This window comes from Loxodonta africana, chromosome 18, assembly GCF_030014295.1.
Source record: "Loxodonta africana isolate mLoxAfr1 chromosome 18, mLoxAfr1.hap2, whole genome shotgun sequence".
Taxonomy (NCBI): Eukaryota; Metazoa; Chordata; class Mammalia; order Proboscidea; family Elephantidae; genus Loxodonta; species Loxodonta africana.
In genome coordinates, this window is record NC_087359.1 from 34022490 (window position 1) to 34044238 (window position 21749).

Below are 21749 nucleotides of genomic sequence, written 5' to 3' on the forward strand. Positions count from 1 at the left end.
TTTATGACAAAAAATATTTTATTCAAAAACATTGTTACAGTTTACACAAATGTGTGGTTTATGTACAAAGTACAAAATCACTCTTCTAGTCCCACCTTCCTTCAGAGTTCAGCAATGTTTAAACCTGGGACTGCCATTCTTCCACACTCAGCTACCCCTGGTTGTCATAGTGCTGCTGAGGAAGAAGCGTGTGTGGTTGGGAGCAAGGCTTTCTCAACCTGTGGCCAGTTACACAAGGGTGATGAGGCCTATTCCAGATTCCACCTCCCCACAGAGTCAGATCAGCTTTTACCTCGCTCTCCAGAGACCATGGGCACACACAACATGGCCGATTGGCTGCTTGGCTCTTGCTGTCGCAGTTTTTCCCCAGAGGAGGGGTCAACTCTGCAAGTCCAGGCCCTGTTCAGCCACCGTGTCCTAGACCAGTTCTTTCCCCTCTCCCACCTCTTCTGTAAGCAAAGTTGCTAACAGGGAGGCAAGGATATAAGGCTGGAGCTGGACGGAGGGGCAGGGATATAGGGTGGGTGGAGACAGCAGGCAAGTGGGCAATAGCATCACAGATTGAAGCCCAAGCCCCCAGCTCAAGGCCCGGAGGCCAAGAAACCACATACTCAGCGCAGCTCTTAGAACCGTGACTCAAACCAACTCTACCACGTTAAGGGAGTTGCTGGGTGCTGCAAACGGTTAATGTAATCAGCTGTTAACCGAAAGGTTAGAGGTTTGAGTTCATCCAAAGGCACCCTGGAGGAAAGACCTGGCAACCTATTTCCAAAAAATCAGCCATTGAAAAAACCTGTGGGAGCACAGTTCTACTCTGACACACATGGGATCGCCAGGAGTCAGAATCAACCTGGCAACTGATTTTTACTGTGTTAAGGGCATGACTGTGGCTTAGACAATCAGTTGTGGGAGGAGGACATCATGTTTGGCAAAGTAGAGAGCCAGTGAGGGCATGGAGACCCTCAGTGAGAGGGACTCAAACATGCTGGCGATTGTGAGGATGACACAGGATCACGCAACATTTTCTTCTGTTGTACATGGGGTCATCATGGGTCAAGAGCTGACTTAAAGGCAGCTAATGGCTTAGACAAGCTCTTGGGGAGTTGGCAAGAAAAGTCTGGAGGCCACATTCATTTGATAAAGTATAAAATGTTACCCCAGAATGAACCTCAGCCTCTCTGAGGGAAGGGATCAATGGACCGACACGTGCATGAGAACAGACGTACGTATGTATATGAATATATATACACACATGCACTGACAGTACACATGTATATGCATGTACACACGGGGAGGGTCCGTGCATGTATATGCATGTACGCACACATTAGGAGGGTCCGTGTATGTATATGCATGCATGTACGCACACATTGGGAGGGTCCGTGTATGTATATGCATATACGCACACATTGGGTGGGCCCGTGTATGACTTGGGAGGGTCCGTGTATGTATATGCACGTACACACACGTGGGGACAGCAAAGCTTCTTCCTCATGAATAACACCTTAGCTTAAAGACATTACCTGTCTCCCTTCCCCTTCCTGGATAATTTCATCCAAGTAGCTGCTGAGCAGATAAAGGACATGGGAGAACTCGGTTTGCCTGCATTGAGTCCTTCCAGTGACAGAAGCTCAGTCTCTTCTACAACAGACAGACCCAGTGGGCTCTTGGATGCCTTGATCTAAAGAAAAAGGCCGCTGCTATTGCAGCCACAAACGCTTGGCTGCGAAAGAGAGGCGCACCTCTTGCACAAACTCACACACATGCACACGCATGTGTGTACATGCCACCTGCTAAGGCATCGTATGCAGAGAAATGCTAAAATCACAATATTAACCCTTCACGTTGAATATCGATTCCAAAGAGAAGTGTGGATATTCATGAAAGCGAGCCCCTGGCTGCGGTGAAGAAGCCATCTGGGGGAGCAAGAGGGGGGCCCAGATTGTCCATCGGGCGGCGTAGGAGTTCCTCCACATGCCTCGCAACATCCATGGTCTCGTCCAGATCGATCTCTCCATCCTGGTCGAGGACAGGGTCAGGGCTGGCAAAGAGAGAGGGGCTGTCAGAGGGAGCTGGCATGTCTCCCAGCCCCAAGCCCACTCCCCACTCAAACCAGAGTCTCATGGGAATAGAACTGTTTTGGCTGGACGGCTCCCCCAGCCTGGGTCACAGTCACTGGCTCGCTGGGAGACATCCCAGTTCTAGTCTCATTTCTTGCCGCTGCACTGAGTGACCTTAGAGAATTCCTTTCCCTCTCCTTGTCCTCATCTGTAAAAAGAGGTGGTTGGGCAGTGAGCTCTGGCCACCTTGCAGCTATGCAATTAAATCATAGGCTCCATCCAGTGAGAGGCCCTGTGGCACAAACGGTTAAGCGCTGACTACTAGCCGAAAGGCTGGCAGTTGGAACCCACCCAGAGGTACCTCGGAAGACAGGCCTGGCCATCTGCTGCTGAAAAATCAGCCACTGAAAACCCTATGGAGCAGTTCTACTCTGGACACTTGGGGTCACCATGAGTCAGAATTGACTCAACAGAAATTAACGACATTCTGCGAACACCTACGATGGCCAAGCCTTTTAACCACATTCCTCTACTCTTCACAGCCACCCGTGAGGTAGGTATTTATCCCATTTTATACAGGAGGAAACTGAGCTCGGCCATGTTAGAAAACTTGCTCAAAGCTGCCCGGCTGTAGGGTCATGAAGTCAGGATTGGGTTCTCAATCTGTGATTCCCAGGCCTGAGGTCATCCCACTGCAGCTTGCTGCCTCTCAGACCAATCTCCACCCAGCCCAGACCACCCCCTCCACTCAGAGGAGACTTAATTCTCCACCCCGGGAACTCCAGAGGAAGGGGCAACTGACACCCCGTGCCCGCCCCCCTCCTAATAACAACCAAACCAGTTGCCACCAAGTCAACTCTGACTTATGGTGACCCCATGTGTATCAGAGTAGAACTGTGCTCCGTAAGATTTTCAATGGCTGATTTTTTAGAAGTAGATCACCAGGCCTTTCTTTTGTTAGCAGCTGAGTGAATCAACCTTTTGCAACAACCCCATTAACCGCTGCTATGTGTCAAGCCCTTAGATGCTCACTCTTGACAAGTGCTTTACCTACACTGTCCCATTTAATCCTCACCCCAACCTCATGACCTGGGTCTTCTTGCCTCCACTGTACAGATGAGGAAATTGAGCATCATCAGAGAGGTTCAACAATTTTTCTAGGGTCACACAGCTAGTCAGTAGCAGAGCCAGGACTTGGATCCTCCTATATCTACCTTCCAAAGCAACGCTCCATCCTTTTTGCTGGCTGGATCTCGCCTGCCCTACACCTGGGCACATGAAGAGCTCAGGCCTAGACTGGGTGGTCTCAGGCCTAGAGGAGCTCTGGATTCCTTTGCCCACCAGCCACCCAGGGTCCAGTCTGAGGTCAAGTCCCCAGTTCCACCCCTGCAGACCCCCACGAGAATACCACCTACTTCTGTGGATACATGTTATAGTGAGCCTGGGCGCACACAGCTGGGGACGGGGCCTGGTCCACGTACGTGGCGCTGCCCCCAGCAGAGTCTGCAGAGGCGTTCACAAACCTGTGGAAGGAAGCAGAGCAGCTTCAGCGGCCAGGGGGAGCCCGGGTAGGAGCTGATGTGGGGAGGGGGCTCAGAGGGGTCTTTATATCTTTTTTGGAGTGTAGGGTAAAGTGCCCCACTCAACCCTGGGCACTAGCCACATCACAACTGATCCCAGTTCCCCCCCCAGGGCAGAGCTGAGCTGGGCACGTGGATGGGAGGGGTGGTAGTGTCGGGTGAGGAGAGCCGGGGGAGGAGAAAGAGGCAGAGACCAGACCCGGACCCTGGATACTTACTCAGGGACCACTTGCTTGATCTGTGGCTTCACGTATCCGTCAATGGCTTTAGCTGCCAAGGGGAGAGCTGTAATGAGAACCAGTGTCTGGGTGCTCCCACATAGGGTGGAAGCCACCCCCTACTCCGAAACAGTCTCCCCCACACACATACATCGAGTAGGGCCTCGGCAGGAATGAGATTTCCTACCTGCCGACTGACCCAGCCTGAGGGTCACCTAGACCCTTGGCTTCAACCCCAACCTTTCTCTTGGTTCCTCTCCTGGCCATTTGCTTCCTTTCTCCCCACCTCTACCTGTGCCAAGGCAACAAAATCATCAACAGAAGCAAACTCAACCAATGGATTGGGGACAGGTTGAAGAGAAAAAATACCTGACCATTTTGCTTCCTGTGCTCAGTTGGGGGAAGGTCTGAGAGTGGAGAGTGGTGAGAGCAGCTGATTAAAATGGGAGTAGCACTTTCCCTGTGGGTTTGAATGATCCCAGCTCCTCCCTGCCAGTGCTAGTGGTCCTTCTTGGCTCTGCACTTTGCAGAGAAGAAAGCCAGGCTGGGGGTTTCTCTTTCCCTCCCCTCAGCTGTGAGCCCTGAAAGCTGCTCCACTTGCGTTCTGCCCCCCAAGGAGCAAAACCCACAGGGGAAATGGCCCCTTGGCTTTGTGGTCTGAGGAGGGGCTAGGGGCGGCCTGGGGGCCTCAGGCGGCAGGGCCCTGGGGCAAGACACACCTAGCACAGGGGTGTAGTATTTGGAGAAGACCTCATCCTTGGGGCGGTCAGGGAACACGTAGATGAGATAGTTCAGGTCCCCCAGGCGGTCAGCCAGGGAGCGGATGGAGAAATCCCTCGTGGTAAACGGCTTCAGGTTCCACAAGTTGCGGTCAGCTGCGGAAAAGATAACCTTATTCCCACAGCCCATCGCCGTAAGGCAGGCTTGCAGGGAACCCTAGGTTTCTGCAGGTCAGTAGCCTGCACCGCTACCCGAGTCCTTGTCCTCAGCACAGGGAAGGAAGCAGCCACAGGAACATTCTGTGGGCGAGTAGATACCAGCAAGGCTGGGTCATGGCACAAAACTGTGGAGGGACCCACACAGCAGTTTTAGGGGCTCCAAGGCGGAAAGGAAAGAGAATGCATTTCTGAGCATTGCTCCTCCCACACGCTGAGCTCAGGGCCTGCCTTCCCAACAGGTGCCTTCTAAGGGCACAGGCCTGGTGGGGAGGCGGGAGCAAGGAAATTGAAGACAGGACTACACGAACCAGAGTGTGGGTAAAACAGGGGCACTCACGAGAGTCAAACTTCCAGGCAATGGTGATGCCCCCGATTTCCGAGTCGCTAAAGCGCAACAAGAAGGTCCCATCGGGCTTGTTGATGAGCAGGTCATGGGCCTGTTGCTTATTCACAAACCCTAGGATAGCCCTGGGTGCACAGAGCGTAAGGGGTCATTGCTGGGCCCACAGCCACTGTCCCCTGCAGCCGTGGCCAGCCTCCCAGCCCCCATGTCCCCCCATGTCTCACCCGTCATTCCAATGGGGCTTGTGATGCTTCTTTAGCACCTCCATCACCCCGTCGAACCACTGCCAGAAGGTGTAGTTCCAGCCCGGCAAGTTCTCCTGACAGCCCCCCAGGAGACCCCAAGTCAGGTGGTCCAGTGGTATCTTCTTGCCCCACCCCTGCCTGCCCTCAACTCTTCACCCCTACTTGTCCCCACATTCCATCAAATAGTCCATGAACAGAGAACCCCCAACCCATATGTTAGGGAACCAGAGAGTAAATTCCCCTCCTGCCTCTAAGACACAGGGGCCCAAGACAATCCCATGGGGGAAGAGAGGTGTTATTATTGTCGCTATTGTTAGTCGCCATTGAGTGAGTCCATTCTGACTCCTGACAAGTGACGACCCATGATGGCAGAATAGAACTGCTCCATAGGGTTTTCGAGGCTGTGACCTTTCAGAAGCAGATCGCCAGGCCTTTCTTCTGAGGTGCCTCTGGGTGGGTTTGAACCATCAACCTTAACTGTTTGCACCACCCAAGGACTCTACTGCAGAGGGTGGGGGTCTGTGTTGGGTGCAAAGAATTGTCAAGATTGGACAGGACCTCCAAAGTCATTCGTGCCTAATCCCACCATTTTATGGATGGGGAAACTGAGGCATAGAGAAGAAGAAGGGCGTGGCAAATTAGTTAACAGATCTAGGGCTAGAGCCCAGGGATCCTGACTCCCAGCTGCATGTTCCTTCCTTCATCCTCCCTTGACTCTCCTGCTGAGCACAAGTAGGCAAGGTTCCTGCTGGCCTTTCCCAGGGTATGAGCCCATCTCTCCTGGTTGTAGGAGAGGCTGGCTGAGGGTGGTGGTGGGGAGGTGGCCCTGGGCAGTACTCTGTCTGAGATGGGGGAGGGTGGCAGGACACTGGTGATCCCAAGCAGGCAGCTGGCGGCTGTGGTCCTCACCCTGTTGAACTGGGACCAAGACACAGACATGCTGCTGTAGTCCTCCAGGTGGCTGTTGCCGCTGTTGAACAGCTTCTGCGCCAGGAACACGAGGTTCTCCTTGGTCAGGCCCCGGTTGCTCTGCACTTCTGCCTTGAACTTCATGTTGAGTGCTTCACACAGCTGCGGCCAGAGCACTTTGTCCGGCACAGCAAATGGCACCCTGCCCTGAGTGGAAAAAGGCAGATTGAGGGAATTGAAACCAGTTCTCTCTCTCTCACACACACAGATACCAAGTCACAGAGAGGACAGAGAAAACACCAGAAAAGGAGATACAGACACAAGGTGACAGAAATGCAGGGGATGGGGGTAAGGAGGTGACATACAGGGACTAAGGACAGAGATCAGGAACCACAAACCAGAGGAAGATCAGAGACCAGAGCCCACAGACCAAGCTCACAAACCTAGGAGCCCCCAAGCCAGAAAATCTGCAGCCTAGGCAGGCACCCTAGGATGTCCCCAAGGGCAGGGACACTCGCCATCAGCTGCCCTTCTCAGCTCAGCTCTGTTCTGGTCCTGGGGTGGTGAAGGATCACTCAGCAGGGGACTAATGGGTGGGGGCCTGGGGCCTGGGAGGCTGAGGCAGGGGTCCCATGAGGACTCACCGGCTCAGCAAAGGCATTGTCCCACAACACAGTGGCAGTGGCATTGTGATCCTGACTTCCATGAACAATGACAACCACGGGAAGGGACAGGGTCTGCGAGAATCCAAGAAATGAGAGTGGAGGGGGTGTGACCACCATCTTGCCTTCCACTTGGGGCAAGACGGAACATGCCTCACCCACCGGCAACAAATAAAAAACAAAACCAACCAAAAAATACAACATGTTTCTCACTGGCCCCTTGCCTAAGTTTTGTGGGCTGGTGCAAGCTTTAACCTAGCAACCAGGTACCAGTAACCATGTGTCAGAGTAGAACTGTGTTCCATAGGGTTTTCAATAGCTGACTTTTCAGATGTAAATCACCAGGCCTTTCTTCTGAGGTTCCTCTGGGTGAACTCAAACCTCCAACCTTTTCGTTAGCAGCCAAACACGCTGTCTGCACCACCCAGGGACCTCTAGCAACCAGGAACCAGGAGTTAAAGTAGGTTCTCTGTTGTCATCACAGATAACTGGTTCAAGGCCCATATGAGTATTCAGAACTCTCCAGCTGTCTGTTTCCCAATCCAGCCGTGTAGCTTCAGGCAGACCACGTCACCTCTTTGGGCCACTGAGAAGCTTCCAGCAAAGAGGAGGGGAGGGACCTCACCTTCACCTGGAACACAAGCTCATTGCTGCCAACGCTAAACTGAGACTCAAACAGCACCGTGAATTTCTCCTCCGTCACGGACTCTGCGCCCCGCCGGTCAGCACGCTTGATCCTCTTTAGTGACTGTAGGGTGCGAGGTCAGAGGGGTCAGGGAGATGGCAGCTGGGTTTGAGGACTCAGCTCTGCACGGACCTTCCCTCCCGGGGCTGGGGCCTGTCCTCACCATGTTTCTGAAGTGGGCGCTGAGGGTGCCTGTGGCTTGGTGGTATTCCATCACACAGCAGTTGTTCAAGATCTCCCCACTGCACTCGCTGCAAAGGAGAGGGGTGCCCCAGCTCACGTGAGCCCGGGGTAGGAGCATGGTCCTGCCTGGACCTTGGTCTGGGGTCTTCAGTCCAGAAAGCCCTGCCAGCAGCCCCTGCCCCCATCCTCCAAGAGTGTGCTTCAGTGCTAACGGGCTTATAGTCGTCTCCATCAACCTGCGAGTGCCCAAAGGTCTTCAGAAGTGAGGCTTGGGCCTCTACTCTTAGGTTAAAAATTCCTTGGGCCTTGAGACAGATGTGGGAGGTTTCAGGGAGCCGCAATAATTTTTAGAGTACTTAAAAACTAGGACCATGGCCTACAAGGTCCTTTGTGATCTAGCCCCTGCCCACCCCCCTTGCCTCACTGGGTACTTCTCCCCTAACTCAGGACATGCGAGCCACACCGGCCTTGTTTGCTTGCTGAATGTGCCAAGCTTGGTTCCTACCTCAGGACTGTTGCACCTGCTTTCCTGTCACCCCAAACACTCTCCCTTCTCGTCATTCAGTTCTCAGCTCCAATGTCTCCTCAGAATGGCCTTCCTCAACCACCTGTGTTGCTCAACCCCCTACCCCACACATACCCAGGTGCTAGGACATCACCCTGTTTTAATTTTCTTTCCCGAATCTATCAATTTTGAAACCATCTTATTTTTTAAATGCACTGTTGTCCACCTCCCCCGGTAAAATATAAGAAGTTCTAAGAGAGCAGACCACCACCCATCTGTTTGTCATACTGTGGTGGCTTGCATGTTGCTATGATGCTGGAAGCTATGCCACCAATATTTCAAACACCAGCAGAGTCACCCATGGTGGACAGGTTTTAGCGGAGCTTCCAAACTAAGACAGACTAGGAAGAAAGGCCTGGTAATCTACTTCCAAAAATCAGCCAATGAAAACCATATGGACCACAACAGAATATCATCCAATAATAATTCTCCCTAGTATGGCTTTATGGACTCAAACATACCAAAGATCATGAACACGGCATAGAACCAGGCAACTAACAACAACAACAGGACAGCAAGAGCTTCATTTATTGCCTTCAACATTCTTTTCCCAGACCACATGACAAACACTCAGTAAACATTTCTAAAGTAGATGGTGAAGGATGGGGACCAAGTCTCCCACATCACTCATTCACTGCACACTTCATGGATGGTCTGCTCCGAGCCCCATGTCTGGGCTCTCTATCCACACATGCCTTTCTAGAAGCTCCTTCTTTAGGACATGGCACATGCCAGTCTCTTCCTTAAAAAGTGTTCCATCTCTACCCCCTTTCAATAGCGGCCTGAGAATAAACCATCGTTTCTTCACCACCCCTACCATCATCTACTTTCAGAGAGCCGTAGACATCTCCCTCGTCACACAGCCATACTTACAACCACTTGTCGACTGTCTGCTGCCTTCCCTGCTAGCCAGCAAGCTGGGCAAATACAGAACCAAGTTCTGTCTGGATCAAGTTGTATCCCCAAAGCTTAGTACAGGCACTAGTACACCACGGCAGGGCAATACTTGGGGACATACTATGAGTCAGGCAAAGGCACTAGAACACCAAGGCAGCGCAATATGTGTTGAGCTACTATCAGCCAGGCTCAGAGCAGGAGGAATATAATGTATAGCAGGACAGAGACAGAGAACCAGGGAGACACCAGGGCACATCTGGAATTCCAGGACAAAAGGATGCAGGAGGGAGCCATGCTGTCCCCACCATACAGGGCCCCACCTGTAGAACACAATCAAGGCACCTAAATCTGAGCTTGGGGAGAGGCAGGCAAGGGACAGAGCAGCACAATTACTTGCGGGTGTTCTCGTTTTTGAGCAGAGACTTGGCCTGCTGCTCGCTGATGATGGTCGCCTTCACCTGGGGAGGGTTCATGTGCACGTTCAGCTTCCCGCCTACCAGCAGGCGCACTGTGGCTGCAAACTTGGTCTGCGTCTTCAGGACCTGAGGGGGCTGCTTCTCGATGATGAATGTACTGCAGGGGACACAGATGACCACAGGCTGGCTCAGGGAAAGGGCTCTTGGGCCCTCTGCCTGGGAGGCTGCCTCCCACAGGGAGCAGCAGGCGAAGGACAAGCACAGGGCACGCCCTCTGATCCCAGGGAGGCAACAGGGAGTCTGGAGGATGGCAGGAGGGAAGGAACTGAAATGATCTTCTCAGCAGCTGGCACGACTGCAAGGCGCAAGGGCAGCCCATGCGGCATCCCCAGTAGAAACTGGGCAAGGGCAGCGCTCAGCAGCCATAGCAACCAGAGACAGAGAAGATAGTGGTGAGAGGCAGAGACAGGGATTCATGCAGGAGCTCCTGGTCAGGGAAAGCACCTGCTGCCCTCTCACACCAACCACTGTAGGGACTGTCCCTGCCTCTCTTGGCATGGCCAAGGGCACCAGTCACCTGGTCACCAGGGCTGAGATGATGTCTGTGATGGTGGCGTTGACGTCAGCCAGCATCTCCTCCACGGGGCCTGGGATGGGAAGCTGCTGGCACAGGTGCTCAGCTCTGCGGATCTGCTGCCGGTTCTGCCAGATGATCTCGGCCAGCTTCTCACACCTGCGCAGGAGCCCCAAGGCCCCCGGGAAGGACAGTGACTTCACGGCCCCTCCACCAGCCTGAGAGAACCCCCCAAGACACAGCCCCGCCCCACCCAGCAGGGCCTGGCCCAGCATCTACCCTTGGCACAGAGCAGAGCTGCCTTCAGAACACAGAGAAATACAGAGCAGGAGGGACCCTGGTTTGTCCAACCAGCCCCAGGGTCACTCTGCACCCTCCCAGCCCTGCCACATTCCCCAAGACGGTGACCCCCTGGGGGAGGTACCGGGGGTGGGCACAAAACTGTCCCAGGAACCGGAACCACTGGTGAAATAAGAGCTGTTACAACACAGGGCAGCCGGCTGTACATCTACTCGGGGGCAGATGAGCCCGGAACCAGCACCCTGAGCCCTGCCCCCATCCCCTCACAGTACCAGGACTGCAGCACGTCCAGGCTGCCCTCGGGGGGCCCTCCATTCCCGGCCAGCTGCTGCCTCCGCTTCCATTGGATCAGCTCGTCGTCCAGGATGATGGTCTGCTGCTTCCGCAGCAGCTGCAGGGTCTTCTGGTGCTTCTCGGCCAGCTCCTGGGGGCGGGCGAGAGCAGGCCCTCTGGATTCCCGAGAACAACCCCACCGGGCCTTGCTGAGAAGTACAGGGGCCTGGGGACCAGTCCCTCACAGGCCCGTCCTCTCCCGGACCTGCTCTGCCTCGCACGCCCACGGGAACCTGGGTGCCTGCTCTCCTGGGTCCTGCTCTCCTCCTGACTCCATCCAGGCTTCTGGACCCCAGAGAGCTCAGGGCAGGACCCCCACTGCTGGGGGGAAGATACAGGACCCCACTCACCACACGGTACTGCTGTAGTGTCTGGGCCTCACGCTGCAGCCAGGCTTCCAGTGACACCTGTTTCTGCTGGAGGGCTGTCTCCCGGCTCAGCCGCTCCTGGGGGTTCAGCTGGGCCAGCTGGGCAAACTGAGCTGGAGGAGGGGACGGGACACCCACAGCCATGTCCTCCCAGCTTCCAGCAGGAAGCCCAGGGCAGCCACACTCCCCTGTTCCTGAGGCAAGACCCTCAAGGGGTCCGATACCCCATCAATGGCAAGTTGTCGTTTCCAAAGACGAATGGGCTCCCTCAGAAGGCTCCTGACTCTGCGCTTCCCTCCGGGCAACGGGGGGGACAGATGTTCAGGAGTATAGCTGAGGATTCCTGTGACACGGTTCTCAGAGTCCCTGGTCCTCCCCTCGTGGCCTCCCTGCATGACTGGCTGCCTTACCCACCTCACATGGGGTCTGGCTTGGAGACAGACTGCTTGGGTCTGAATGGTGCCCTTCCAATTTATCAGCTGGGTGAACTTGGGCAAATCACTTTACTTGCCCAGGCCTCAGTTTCCCCACCAGTAAAAAGGGAGAATGACGGCACCTGCCTCAGGGGTTGCTGTGAGGACTGAATAAGCAATGACATGAAAAATGCTCAAGGAACTGCCTGGCACACAGTAAGTGCTACCTAAGTGCCAAGCACACAGGAAGCACTACCTAAGAGTTAGTCCTGGCTGGCTAATGGGTTACAGGTCAGGGCTTAGTGGGTGACAGACAAGCACTGCTCAGCCCCGTCCCTCACACCCAGATCCTCATCAGGCAACAGCCAGTTCCTTGTCCAGGTGAGCATGGCCGACCTGCCACAGTGAGCCTGGCCCACCAGCCAAGGGAGTGAGTCCAGGGCCCACCGGGGACACAGAACCAGCAAGATTCTCTCAGAAAAGTGTGGAGGGAGGCAGCTTCTCCCGACACTGGCTGTTAGCAATTTCATCAATGGCAGGGTATGGATTAAGTAAGCCCTTATTACCTTTTCCCAAAAAACCTATTATGAAGCCCTTAAGACACAGGGAAGGGAGAAACACTATACGAGGGACACCTGTGCCTCAACAACCCAGCTTAAGAGATCAAACATTTCCACCATTAAAGCCATCTGTACACCCTCCTCTGCTTGCAAAGCCATCCCTCCCTCCCAAAGATAACCACTTTCTCAAATGCTGGGATTACTCTTTCCTTCCAACAACCTTTTTAAAAATCCCAGTATCTTTACTCGGGCTGCATCAAGAAGGTGTGAGATCAGCATGTCTCGGTGAGCTCCTGGCTGACCTCTGAGGCCACACCTCACCGACCTAGTCCTTTCCCCACAGAACACACAGGCTAGGACAGGCAAAAACAACTCTAGACAGCAGGAAAAGCCCAGAGCTAGAAGAGGACTTGGATAATGGCTCCAATTGCCCTGCAGGGTACTGGGCAGGAAGAGTATTACCCAGGCACAGACACTGCAGAGCAGTCTGGACAGTGACCTCCAGAATCCTGCCCTCCACACAGAGGGCGGTGGTGATCCCAACATGTGGGCCTGGCCTCACTATGCCAGGTCTTTCCTGGCAGCTTGCAGAAGCCTCTGGAAGGACCCTGGGAGCCATGAGGCAGCTGCTCGGCCCACGGAGGGAGCTGAGCCTTCCCTTGCACAAACAGATCAACAGCCTGCATTTCTGATGGGTGAACTTGATAAGTGAGATTGAACTGATGTCGCATGATGGGTACAAACACAAGCCAGGATCCAAACCCAAACCCGTAAACAAGAAAATAGAAAACCCAGGTATAGGACCCTAAATATTATCAACATGTCAAAGGGCCTGGGGAGAAATAACAGCCTGAAATCTCCTGTTACCACTCTAGGTAGGGGTTGTCCTTCCTCTGGGGTCAGAGCGGGATGGATTCAGATGGGAGGAAGACTGGCTAGAATCATCCCATCAACATTTATGCGACATCTACTACAATTTAGGCAATGTCCTAGGCCTCTTGCCAACCTAGTATCATCGAGTCAATTCTGACTCAAAGCAACCCTACAGGACAGAGTAGAACTGCCCCGTAGGAATTCTAAGGAGCAGCTGGTAGATCAAACTGCTGATCTTTTGGTTAGCACCCAGACAGGAAAGGGTTAAGAAACAGCTTTAATTGTTAAAGTATAATTCTAAAAAGTACTAAAAAAAACGGGGGGGGGGCAGAAAAGTTAAGAACCCAGGTAAAAAAGAGCAAGCAAAACAGTGAAATGGGAAACCTCAATAAACTGTACTAATAATTATACTAAGTGTTAATGAACTAAAAAACCTTAATTAAAAGCAAAGGAAAACTCAACTTTATCCTATCTACAAGAGACACACTTTAAATAAAAAAAGAATGGAAAAAGATATACTATGTAAAGTATAAACAGATAAAGGCTCAAGTAGCTATATTAATATCTGCTGAAGTAGACTTTAAGACAAAAAGATAAAGAAAAACATTTCATAATGATTAAGGTATCAATCTATTAGAGACATAACAATTATAAGTGTGTATTCACCTCACAAGAAAGCTTCAAAATACATAAAGGAAATATTTACAGAGCTAATTGTATTGACACAGTGGCTGCAACAATGGGCTCAACCACAGCAACAATTGTGAGGATGGCACAGAACCGCGTAGTGTTTTGTTATGTTGTACATAGGGTCGCTATGAGTCAGCACCTAACAATAACAACAATTGGAGAAAAAGACAATTGTACAAGCATAACAGATTGATACTTCTCAGCAACCGCAGAACTAGCCAACAAAAGCAGTAAGATACAGGTCAGTGGTTGTTAAAGTACAGGTTGTGGACCCTGGGGCAGGTGTTCCTGGACCCTTATAGGGGGTCTGCAAAGCCAAAAGTATTTTCATAAAATCATATGATGTTATTTTCCTTTTTCACTCAATCTCTTACAAGTGTACAGTGGAGGTTTCCAGAGGCTACATGATGTGTGATGTCACAAGTGACTGAAGGCAGAATCCAGCTGTCTTCCATTCAGCCTAACATTAAAGAGATTTGCCGGAAAAAAAAAAGTAAAGCAATGCCACTCCACACTCTAAACTTTATTTTGAAAATACAGGGTTTTTTTTAACTGTACCTTTTGTGTTAACATAATTGAGTTTATTGTCATTTTTAAATGAAACAACTATAAAATATAATATACATCCTTTCCAAGTGCACATGAGTGTATGGGAAGTGTATGCTGGGCCATAAATCAAGTCTCAGTAAGTTTAAAAGGACTGAGATCATACAGCATATGTTCTCTTACCACCATGAAATTTAATAACAAGGTGATACTGAAATCAATAAAGCATGGCATCTAGAAAAAAGCAAATACTTGGAAATTAAACAACATGTTTCCGAATAATGTATGGGTAAAGAATTGCTCCCAAGAGAAATTAGAAAATATTTCAAAAGGAATGAAAATCAAAATTTGCGGGATGCAAGCTAAAGCAGTGATTAGAGGGAAATTTATAGCTTTGATACATATACACACGCATATCCAAACTCAACCCCATATGAAAGGTCTAAAATCAGTGATCTAAGGTTCTGCCTTAAGAAGCTAGAAAAAGAGCAGCAAAGGAAATGACAGCTTGACACCTCCCTTTCTCACTAGGCTAGGGTGGCACACCTCTGTGGTCAGTCTGGAGTGACCCCTTGTGGGAGGAAGGTGTGCCGTGTCTCAAGACTTCTCAAATTGTACCTAGGGTTAATTTCTTCTGGGTCAATTTTTCTACCTCCCTCTTTTATCATGGGAGTAATTGGCAAGCTACAGACCTGGAGATAGGAGAATTTTCTACTGCTACCCCTCCTCCTAGCCCTAACTCCTATCCAGGGGGGTCAGGAAGAGGCACTGCTAGAGCTCCTCCCGTCCCCATGCTAGTTCAATCAGGAGTCTTCCAGCCTAAGTCCTCGCTTTGGTTAGGAAACACTTTGTCCATATTCATATATTCATCCATTCAGATATCCATTAAATTAGGAAGAGAACAGTGATTAGTAAAGTACAGGGATCTTATGACATACCTCCAGTTGAGATCCAGCTGTACAACTTACAAGCAACCTAGGACAAGTCACTTATTCACTCTGAAGCTCAGTTTTACCATTTGCAAAATAGGGATAGCACAACTACATATTTCGTGGGGTTGGTTTGAGAGCTGAATTGGATAATGCATGAAAAGAGCTTAAGAGAGAGTGTGGCAGACATCAGAGGCTCAGTCACTGGGATCCAATTACTCTTACCAAGCTTTGGGCAAGGTGCTGGAGAAATGGACACAAACCAAGCCCCAATCCTGGAGTTCACAGAGTGTTCTACACTCCCTCTTCAAACTCCCCTGGTTACACTGCACTGGCCTCACCTTGGATCCTCAGGCTCTCTTGATATTGGATGATGAAATACTCTTGAGTCTGCTGCAGCTTCTTCAGCTCATTTTCTGTATCCTGTGTGACCAGTCGCAGCTCCTCAAATGTCTGGTTGATCTGAAGGTGTTTCTGGGACATGGCATCAACCAGGTTCCCAGCAGGAGAGCTGCACTGGAGACAGATTGGGTGGAGGTTAACAGGCAGGCAGGGAGGAGGGGAGAAAACTTCAGGCCTTGTGGAACACCAATACTACAGGCCCCAAACTCCAAATCTAAAGTAAGGGAGAAGGGTCATTTGAGTCTGAGGATGGTTAATTGCCAGAATTGGAGCACAGTAGGGAATGAGGGAGGACAGACAAGAGGCCTGGTGGACCCTGGCATAAAGCATAGTAGAAATTTCTATTTTAGATCTCACCTCTACCAGAGGTCTCCAAAACAGAACCTATCTAATTCCTTTCACACAGACTAGAGCTCAACATGTCCCAGGTGTCACCTGGGTTTTCCTATTAACAATAATGTCCACTCATTCCACATTCATTGGTTGACCCAATGCCAAGGACTGTGCTAGGTGTTGGGGTACAGTGGGGAACGAAGCTGTGTGAACACACATTGCCTGTGTCCTCATTCTAGACCTTCTTGTGACTGAATAATCTGCTTCCATGAGGAAGAGGCTGAACCTCTTCACAGGCATCCTGGAGACCCCAAAATCAAGTTACAGGGAGACATCAACAAGGCCTCCATGGATCCAGCCATTTAAATGACCTGGTCTTCTGATCCATTCCTTCAACACCCAGATCAGAGGGGACCACATCTTCAGGGAATTAACTGGTCTCAGAATGAAATCCAAACTCCTTACCACAGCCTCCACTGGCCTCATTGATTGCCTCTGCCTACCTCCACCCCCAACTCCATGCTGCTCAAGCCACACTAACTACTTCCTGTTCCTTGAACACACAGACATGTTCCTGCCTCAGGGCCTGTGCATTTGTTGTTCCATCAGTCTGGAACATCCTGGCAACAAATCTTCCTCAGGCTGGCACTTCAACTCGCACCTTTTCAGAAAGGCCTTCTATAATGGACCAATTTAAAGTAGTACTGCCCTCCTAAACGTCCATCGGTAGATGAATGGATAAGCAAAATGTGATACAATATACACACACAATGGAATATTACTCAGCCATAATGAAAAATGAACTTTTGATACATGCTACTACGTGGACGAACCTTGAAAACATTACTCTAAGTGAAGTAAATCAATCACAAAAGGACAAATATTGTATGACCCCACCTAGATGAACTATCCAGAACAAGCAAATATATAGAGAACAAAGTTTATTAGCAGTTTATCAGGGACAGGCAGAAGGGTAGAAGGGACATCATTTTTTAGGAAGCAGTGAATATCTATTGATGATGATGGAAAACTTAGAAAGGATATTGGGAATGGTTGTGGGAAATGATTAACGTAATTGGTGTCACTAAATGTAAATATACTGAATGGCAAATGTTGTGTTATGTATGTTTCTTACAACAATAAAAAATAAATAAAAACATTTAGAAAGACACTTAAAGTAGTTCTGTCCTCATCTGTTGTTTGTTTCTTATCTCTCTCCCAGTACTAGGATGTGAGCTTCCCGAGTGCCAGGACCTTGTCTGCCTTGTTCACCATAGAATCCCCAAGGCTTAGAACATCAGAGCCATTCAGGAATACTTTGATGGCTAAGGGAAGGAATGAGGTCCCCTGACCATGAGGACCCCTCTGCCATAGACATGGATTTCTCAATTGAGCTGAATCCATTTGCAGGTTTACAGGCATTTTTGTGTTTGTATCAACTCAAGGGTGGCCATCTCTCCATAAGATGCCACTTTTTGTGGCCTGGTCTCTGACCCCTCTCTAGCTTTACCCATTGGGACCCCCCTGTTGACTCTCTTTTCACCACCTACACTGAACTACCTGCAAGTCTTCGGATGTGATAAGATGGCTCATGCCTTCCTGCCTTCACATAAGCGCTGTTACTTTTGTTCAGACATCCCTCTCCTCAGGACAGCCCCCGCCCACCTACTCCAACCTGAGTTAGGTATTTTTTCCATATACCCCCCACAGCAGTCAGTCAGTCAGATTCTCAATGAGACTCTCATTGCCTGAATCCCTTGTAGGCGAGACCAGGCCCTTTACCTGTTTCTCTAGTCCTGGCCTAGCATCAGACACACTGCAGGACCTCAGTAAGTATTTACTGAATGAGCTTTAAAATTCTCGAAATCAGTATCCATAATAATAAATAAATACTAAAAATCACCTATGCACTATTCTCAGGTCCTTACTATGTCATTTTAAGAAATTCATTATGCTTTGTTGCAGACAACACAGCATTTGTACCACTGTCCATGCAGACGGTAAGCCCCTTTATGATTCCAGAACTTGGGAGATGAGTCCTATCTGCCCCTCCCTGGCCCTTGCTTCTCTGAGTCTGCCTGTGGTAGTTTTTCTCACACTGACCTTGCTCCTCTTCTGCTCACAGACACCACCACTTAGTGAATGACAAATATTTTCCCCAGCAATTTGTAATGTCACCTCTGACATCAATCAAGTTTCCAGATATGTGTGTGTTTTAGGGCTCCCTCTTCTTTTCCATCGTCCTGTCTGTCTATCCCAGGCCCAAATGGTATCTCATTTAATTCTCACAACAACCCTATGAGATAGGTACTGTTATTATCCCCATTTTACAAAGGAAGAAACAGAGGCTCAGAGAGGTTAAGTAACCTGCCCAAATCAGACAGCTAGCAAGCGGTAAAGCCCGAGATTGAACATGGGCAGTCACTCTGTACCTGAATGTAATACTGCCTCTCACAGTTGCCTGTGTCTCTTATTTCACTGGTTCTCCTCATGCCAGCGTTCTATAGAAACGCAGTTGTGTCTGTGGAGAAGAACGTGTGGAAGGACTTCGCAACTCCTCTTCCCACACCCATGGGACACTTACATTGTTGGCTTCTCGGACCAGCCTCTGTTCATTGTACAGAATGTGGCGGATGCAGCGGACCAACTCCATGGGGCAGCGGTCGTATGTGTTCTGAAAGAATCCAAGAGCAACCACCAGTGGCCACACTCTGCTCCAGCCATGTCCATCCAGTGCCATGACCACCCCTTCCTCTCCTCCAGCCTCTGCCTCAGCCTTCCCCAGGAAGCCTCAGGAACTATCACCAGACAGCTCTTGTCTCTCCTTGACTCGACTTCCCCTCCCCGGTCTTCATGTTTGGTCGGCAGTGAATTAGAAACTCACAGCTTACAAAGCACTTCCAATCTACCATCCCCTTTGGCTCTCACAGCATAGAAACCCCATGACATAAGCTGAAACTATTATGTCCACATCACAGATGGGAAAACTGATGCTCAGAGAGGTTAAGTACTTGTCCAGAGGCAAACAAGAGAGCAAGCAGCTAACTCAAGTTTGAGACTCAGGGCATCTAATGCCAAGATCAAAGCAATTTCCACTATACCCCTGCTCCTGGGTTCCTAATTTGCTCCCCCTACCCCAAGTTTCTCTTGTTTTCTCCTTCTTTTGGGATGGACTTTTTATTTCCCAGGGACCATGCTGTTTGTATTTAAGGCTCTCTAAGAAATTAAGAAATACAAGTGAGTTTCAATATATGCTTGACTGTGATCACCACCTACACCCCTTTCCTGCTTCCACAAAAACTTCTTCTCCTTCCCCTCTCCCCTTCCCCCATGTGAAGGTAAAACTACGCCTCACATCTGAACTCTCCATTCCAGGCCCTTTTATCCAGCTCTTGCCTTCAGGACAACTCTGCTCATTTTCCGTCCCTCAGTTCAGCTCCTCTCCCAGGTTTCAAAGAGCCCCAAGAGGGGTGTCTGGTTGCCATATTCCCTCACTTCAGAATCTGCCAGTCTTCCTTCAACAGAGGAATCCTGACTCAGTCTACCTCCATCCCTTCTGCTGTCACTGAAGATACTTCCTTTGCTTGATCTGTCCATCATGCCGTTCCACCCATCTTCCTTCTCTTGGGACAAACATCCAACACCCCTTGCTTTGTAATATGGTAAAGGAATCTGACATGTCTGATTTAGAAAGAGGGGGTGGGGGAAATTGAAGCACTGAAAAGTTGCAGATAAGCTCAGGGTCACATTGTGAGTCAGCGGCCAGGCCAGGAAAAAAACCCAGGGGCTCTGATGCTGGAAGAAGGCAGACGGACACTGCCTCCCTATAGATGGCCCAGCGCTCACACCCACCTGGAGCTGTGTGGCATAGTGCCCCAGCTTGATCTTCAGTAAAAACCCATCTTCCCCCACTTGGTGCTCGGCCTTCTTCTGCAGCTCCTGCACCAGGCCCTCTAGGAGCTGGGTGGCCTGGGCTCGGTCCTGGGGATTGTCTAGGTCGATGGCATCCCTTGGGGCAGGACAGGGGAAAGAAGCCTACTATGGCACCTGCTTGGGCAAGGATGTGGGGCACCAAGAAGGGCATGGAAAACCCAGGCTTGTGACTAAGGGCACTCTAGGGCCCACAAGACTTGCTCCCGGTAGTTCCACAGGCATCAGAGTCTAGAAACATCCCCTCTCCATTTCCCTGTTCCCCTTTCCCAGGGACACCGCCCCTTTTGCACAGTGAGGGACAGACTGGAGGAGAGTCACACCAATCTACAAAGCGGAGAGTCAGAGGTCAAGGGGCCTGAATGGTAGGGACTGCAGAGGAGGGCGCAGGGCTGGGGCCACCTACCATGGCTGGCTCTCAATCCACTGCGCCAAGTAGTGGCGGACCTCGATGGGGAAGTGCTGCCCATAGAGCACCTGCATCTGGCGCAGCGCATCTCCCTGCAGCTGCTGGGCCTGGATCCAGCCCGCCATGGCTGTTCACCTAGGGCAAGCGGAGGCTGAAGGGTCACCTCCTCCACAGAGGCCAAGAGCTGGGCCTCCCTGAGCCGGGCCGTGCCCACCCATCCCTGGACCGCAGTCAGGCCAAGCCCCTCCCCTCCCACAGACACGCTTTCCTGTGCGGGAAGAAAGACGGTGAGGAGGGGAAGGCCGCCCTTCTCTCTAACAAGGAACCCGCTGAGGCTTGGGGAGGGGCTCTCGAGAGTCAGGTGCCCTCCCCCTCTTCCTCTCCCCTCGCCCCACCGGGGCTTCCCCAGGGGGTGGGGGGGCGCGGGCGGGGGGACTGCCAGAAACTGAAAGAGAAACATGGCAGCGGGGCCAAAGTCCTCAGGAGGGCTGCAAGAGTTTCCCCCTCCTCCCTGCCTCGGACCCCGAGTCCCAATATCTGGGAAAGGGGTAGTTACAGTCCAAATTAGGCCAGCGCCAGCGACCACTCTCACTCGACGGCTGGGTCCCGGCGGGCACGCGGCTGGAGTTGTTAAGCAGAGGGGGTTGGGGCCCGGACGCTTGGCCATCGGCTGGGCCCCCGAGCCGCGCCCCCGAGTCACCTGTCCAGCACGACAGCGCCCCCTCCCCACTGCGGGCCAGGCCCCCTCCTTCCATCCTCTTCCCTTGTCAGCTGTGCGCACTGCAACGAAGCTCCTTTTCAGTCGGGGACTGTTCCCTGCCTCTTCCCGTCTGGCCCCTGGGGTCCCAGGGCGCGGGACCCGGGCAGGAGGCGCGCACCCCTTATCGCGCGCACCGCCGGGGACGCGCCGCCAGGCCACTCACCCACCTGATGGGGCAGAGCCGTCCGGCGGCGGGGCCGGCTAACCGCCAGCGACTCTCACTCCGGCCCGAGCTCCCGGCGGCGGCGGCGGCTGTTACTACAGGAAGGAGCAGAGAGCAGCGATTTCCTCCTCAAAGGTCAGCTGCCTCCAATAGACCATACACAGCGCGCGAGCTCTCCTAACACCCCTCCCTGCCGCCTCGCTCCCTCCCTGCCTCCGCCCTCGGTCGCTGGTTCCCCGGCGAGTGCGCAGCGGCGGCCGCGGCCGGGCCCCGGGCCGCGAGGCTGGGCGGCGCCGCGCGTGGGGGCTGCCCCGACGGCGGGGTCCCCCGGGAGTCCCAGCCAGCCTGAGGCTCCGCAGGAGCGTCCGGGAATGGTGGCGGGCAACAGGCGCAGGAGTGGCCGCTGGGGGTGTAGGGTAGGGCTGGAAAACCCCGGGCCCTGGAAATCCCAAACCAGGGGCTCAG

General features: G+C 51.9%; 1 protein-coding gene across 4 annotated transcripts; it reads right to left on the reverse strand.

Moving 5' to 3' along the window:
• Positions 1–21449, reverse strand: LOC100672448 (signal transducer and activator of transcription 5A). 4 transcript variants are annotated; one of them, XM_064271068.1, is made up of 19 exons: positions 21285–21449; positions 20359–20496; positions 19875–20031; positions 18607–18696; positions 15629–15803; positions 11259–11389; positions 10848–10999; positions 10279–10434; positions 9679–9858; positions 7804–7891; positions 7581–7703; positions 6938–7030; positions 6294–6500; positions 5364–5458; positions 5134–5264; positions 4578–4733; positions 3859–3925; positions 3476–3583; positions 1–2041 (listed from the first exon to the last, which is right to left on the reverse strand). In XM_064271068.1, the coding sequence occupies exons 2-19, from the start codon at positions 20484–20486 to the stop codon at positions 1879–1881; spliced, it is 2400 nt and encodes a 799-aa protein (XP_064127138.1). In that variant the 5' UTR covers positions 20487–20496; positions 21285–21449; the 3' UTR covers positions 1–1878. The 4 variants fall into 4 exon arrangements, with proteins under 4 accessions (XP_064127138.1, XP_064127139.1, XP_064127137.1 ...); XM_064271069.1 differs by having other exon boundaries at positions 3859–3910; positions 21289–21448; XM_064271067.1 differs by having other exon boundaries at positions 21289–21448.
• Positions 21450–21749: the final 300 nt, after the last annotated feature.

Coding starts and splice junctions, on each gene's coding strand:
- LOC100672448 (XM_064271068.1), bottom strand. CDS start 20,486: ATGGCGGGCTGGATCCAGGCCCAGCAGCTGCAGGGAGATGCGCTGCGC. Junction 11,390..15,628: donor AGAGAGCCTGAGGATCCAAG/GTGAGGCCAGTG, acceptor CCCCTCCTCCAG/CTCAGTTTGCCCAGCTGGCC. Junction 7,031..7,580: donor AGCTTGTGTTCCAGGTGAAG/GTGAGGTCCCTC, acceptor GGATTCTCGCAG/ACCCTGTCCCTTCCCGTGGT.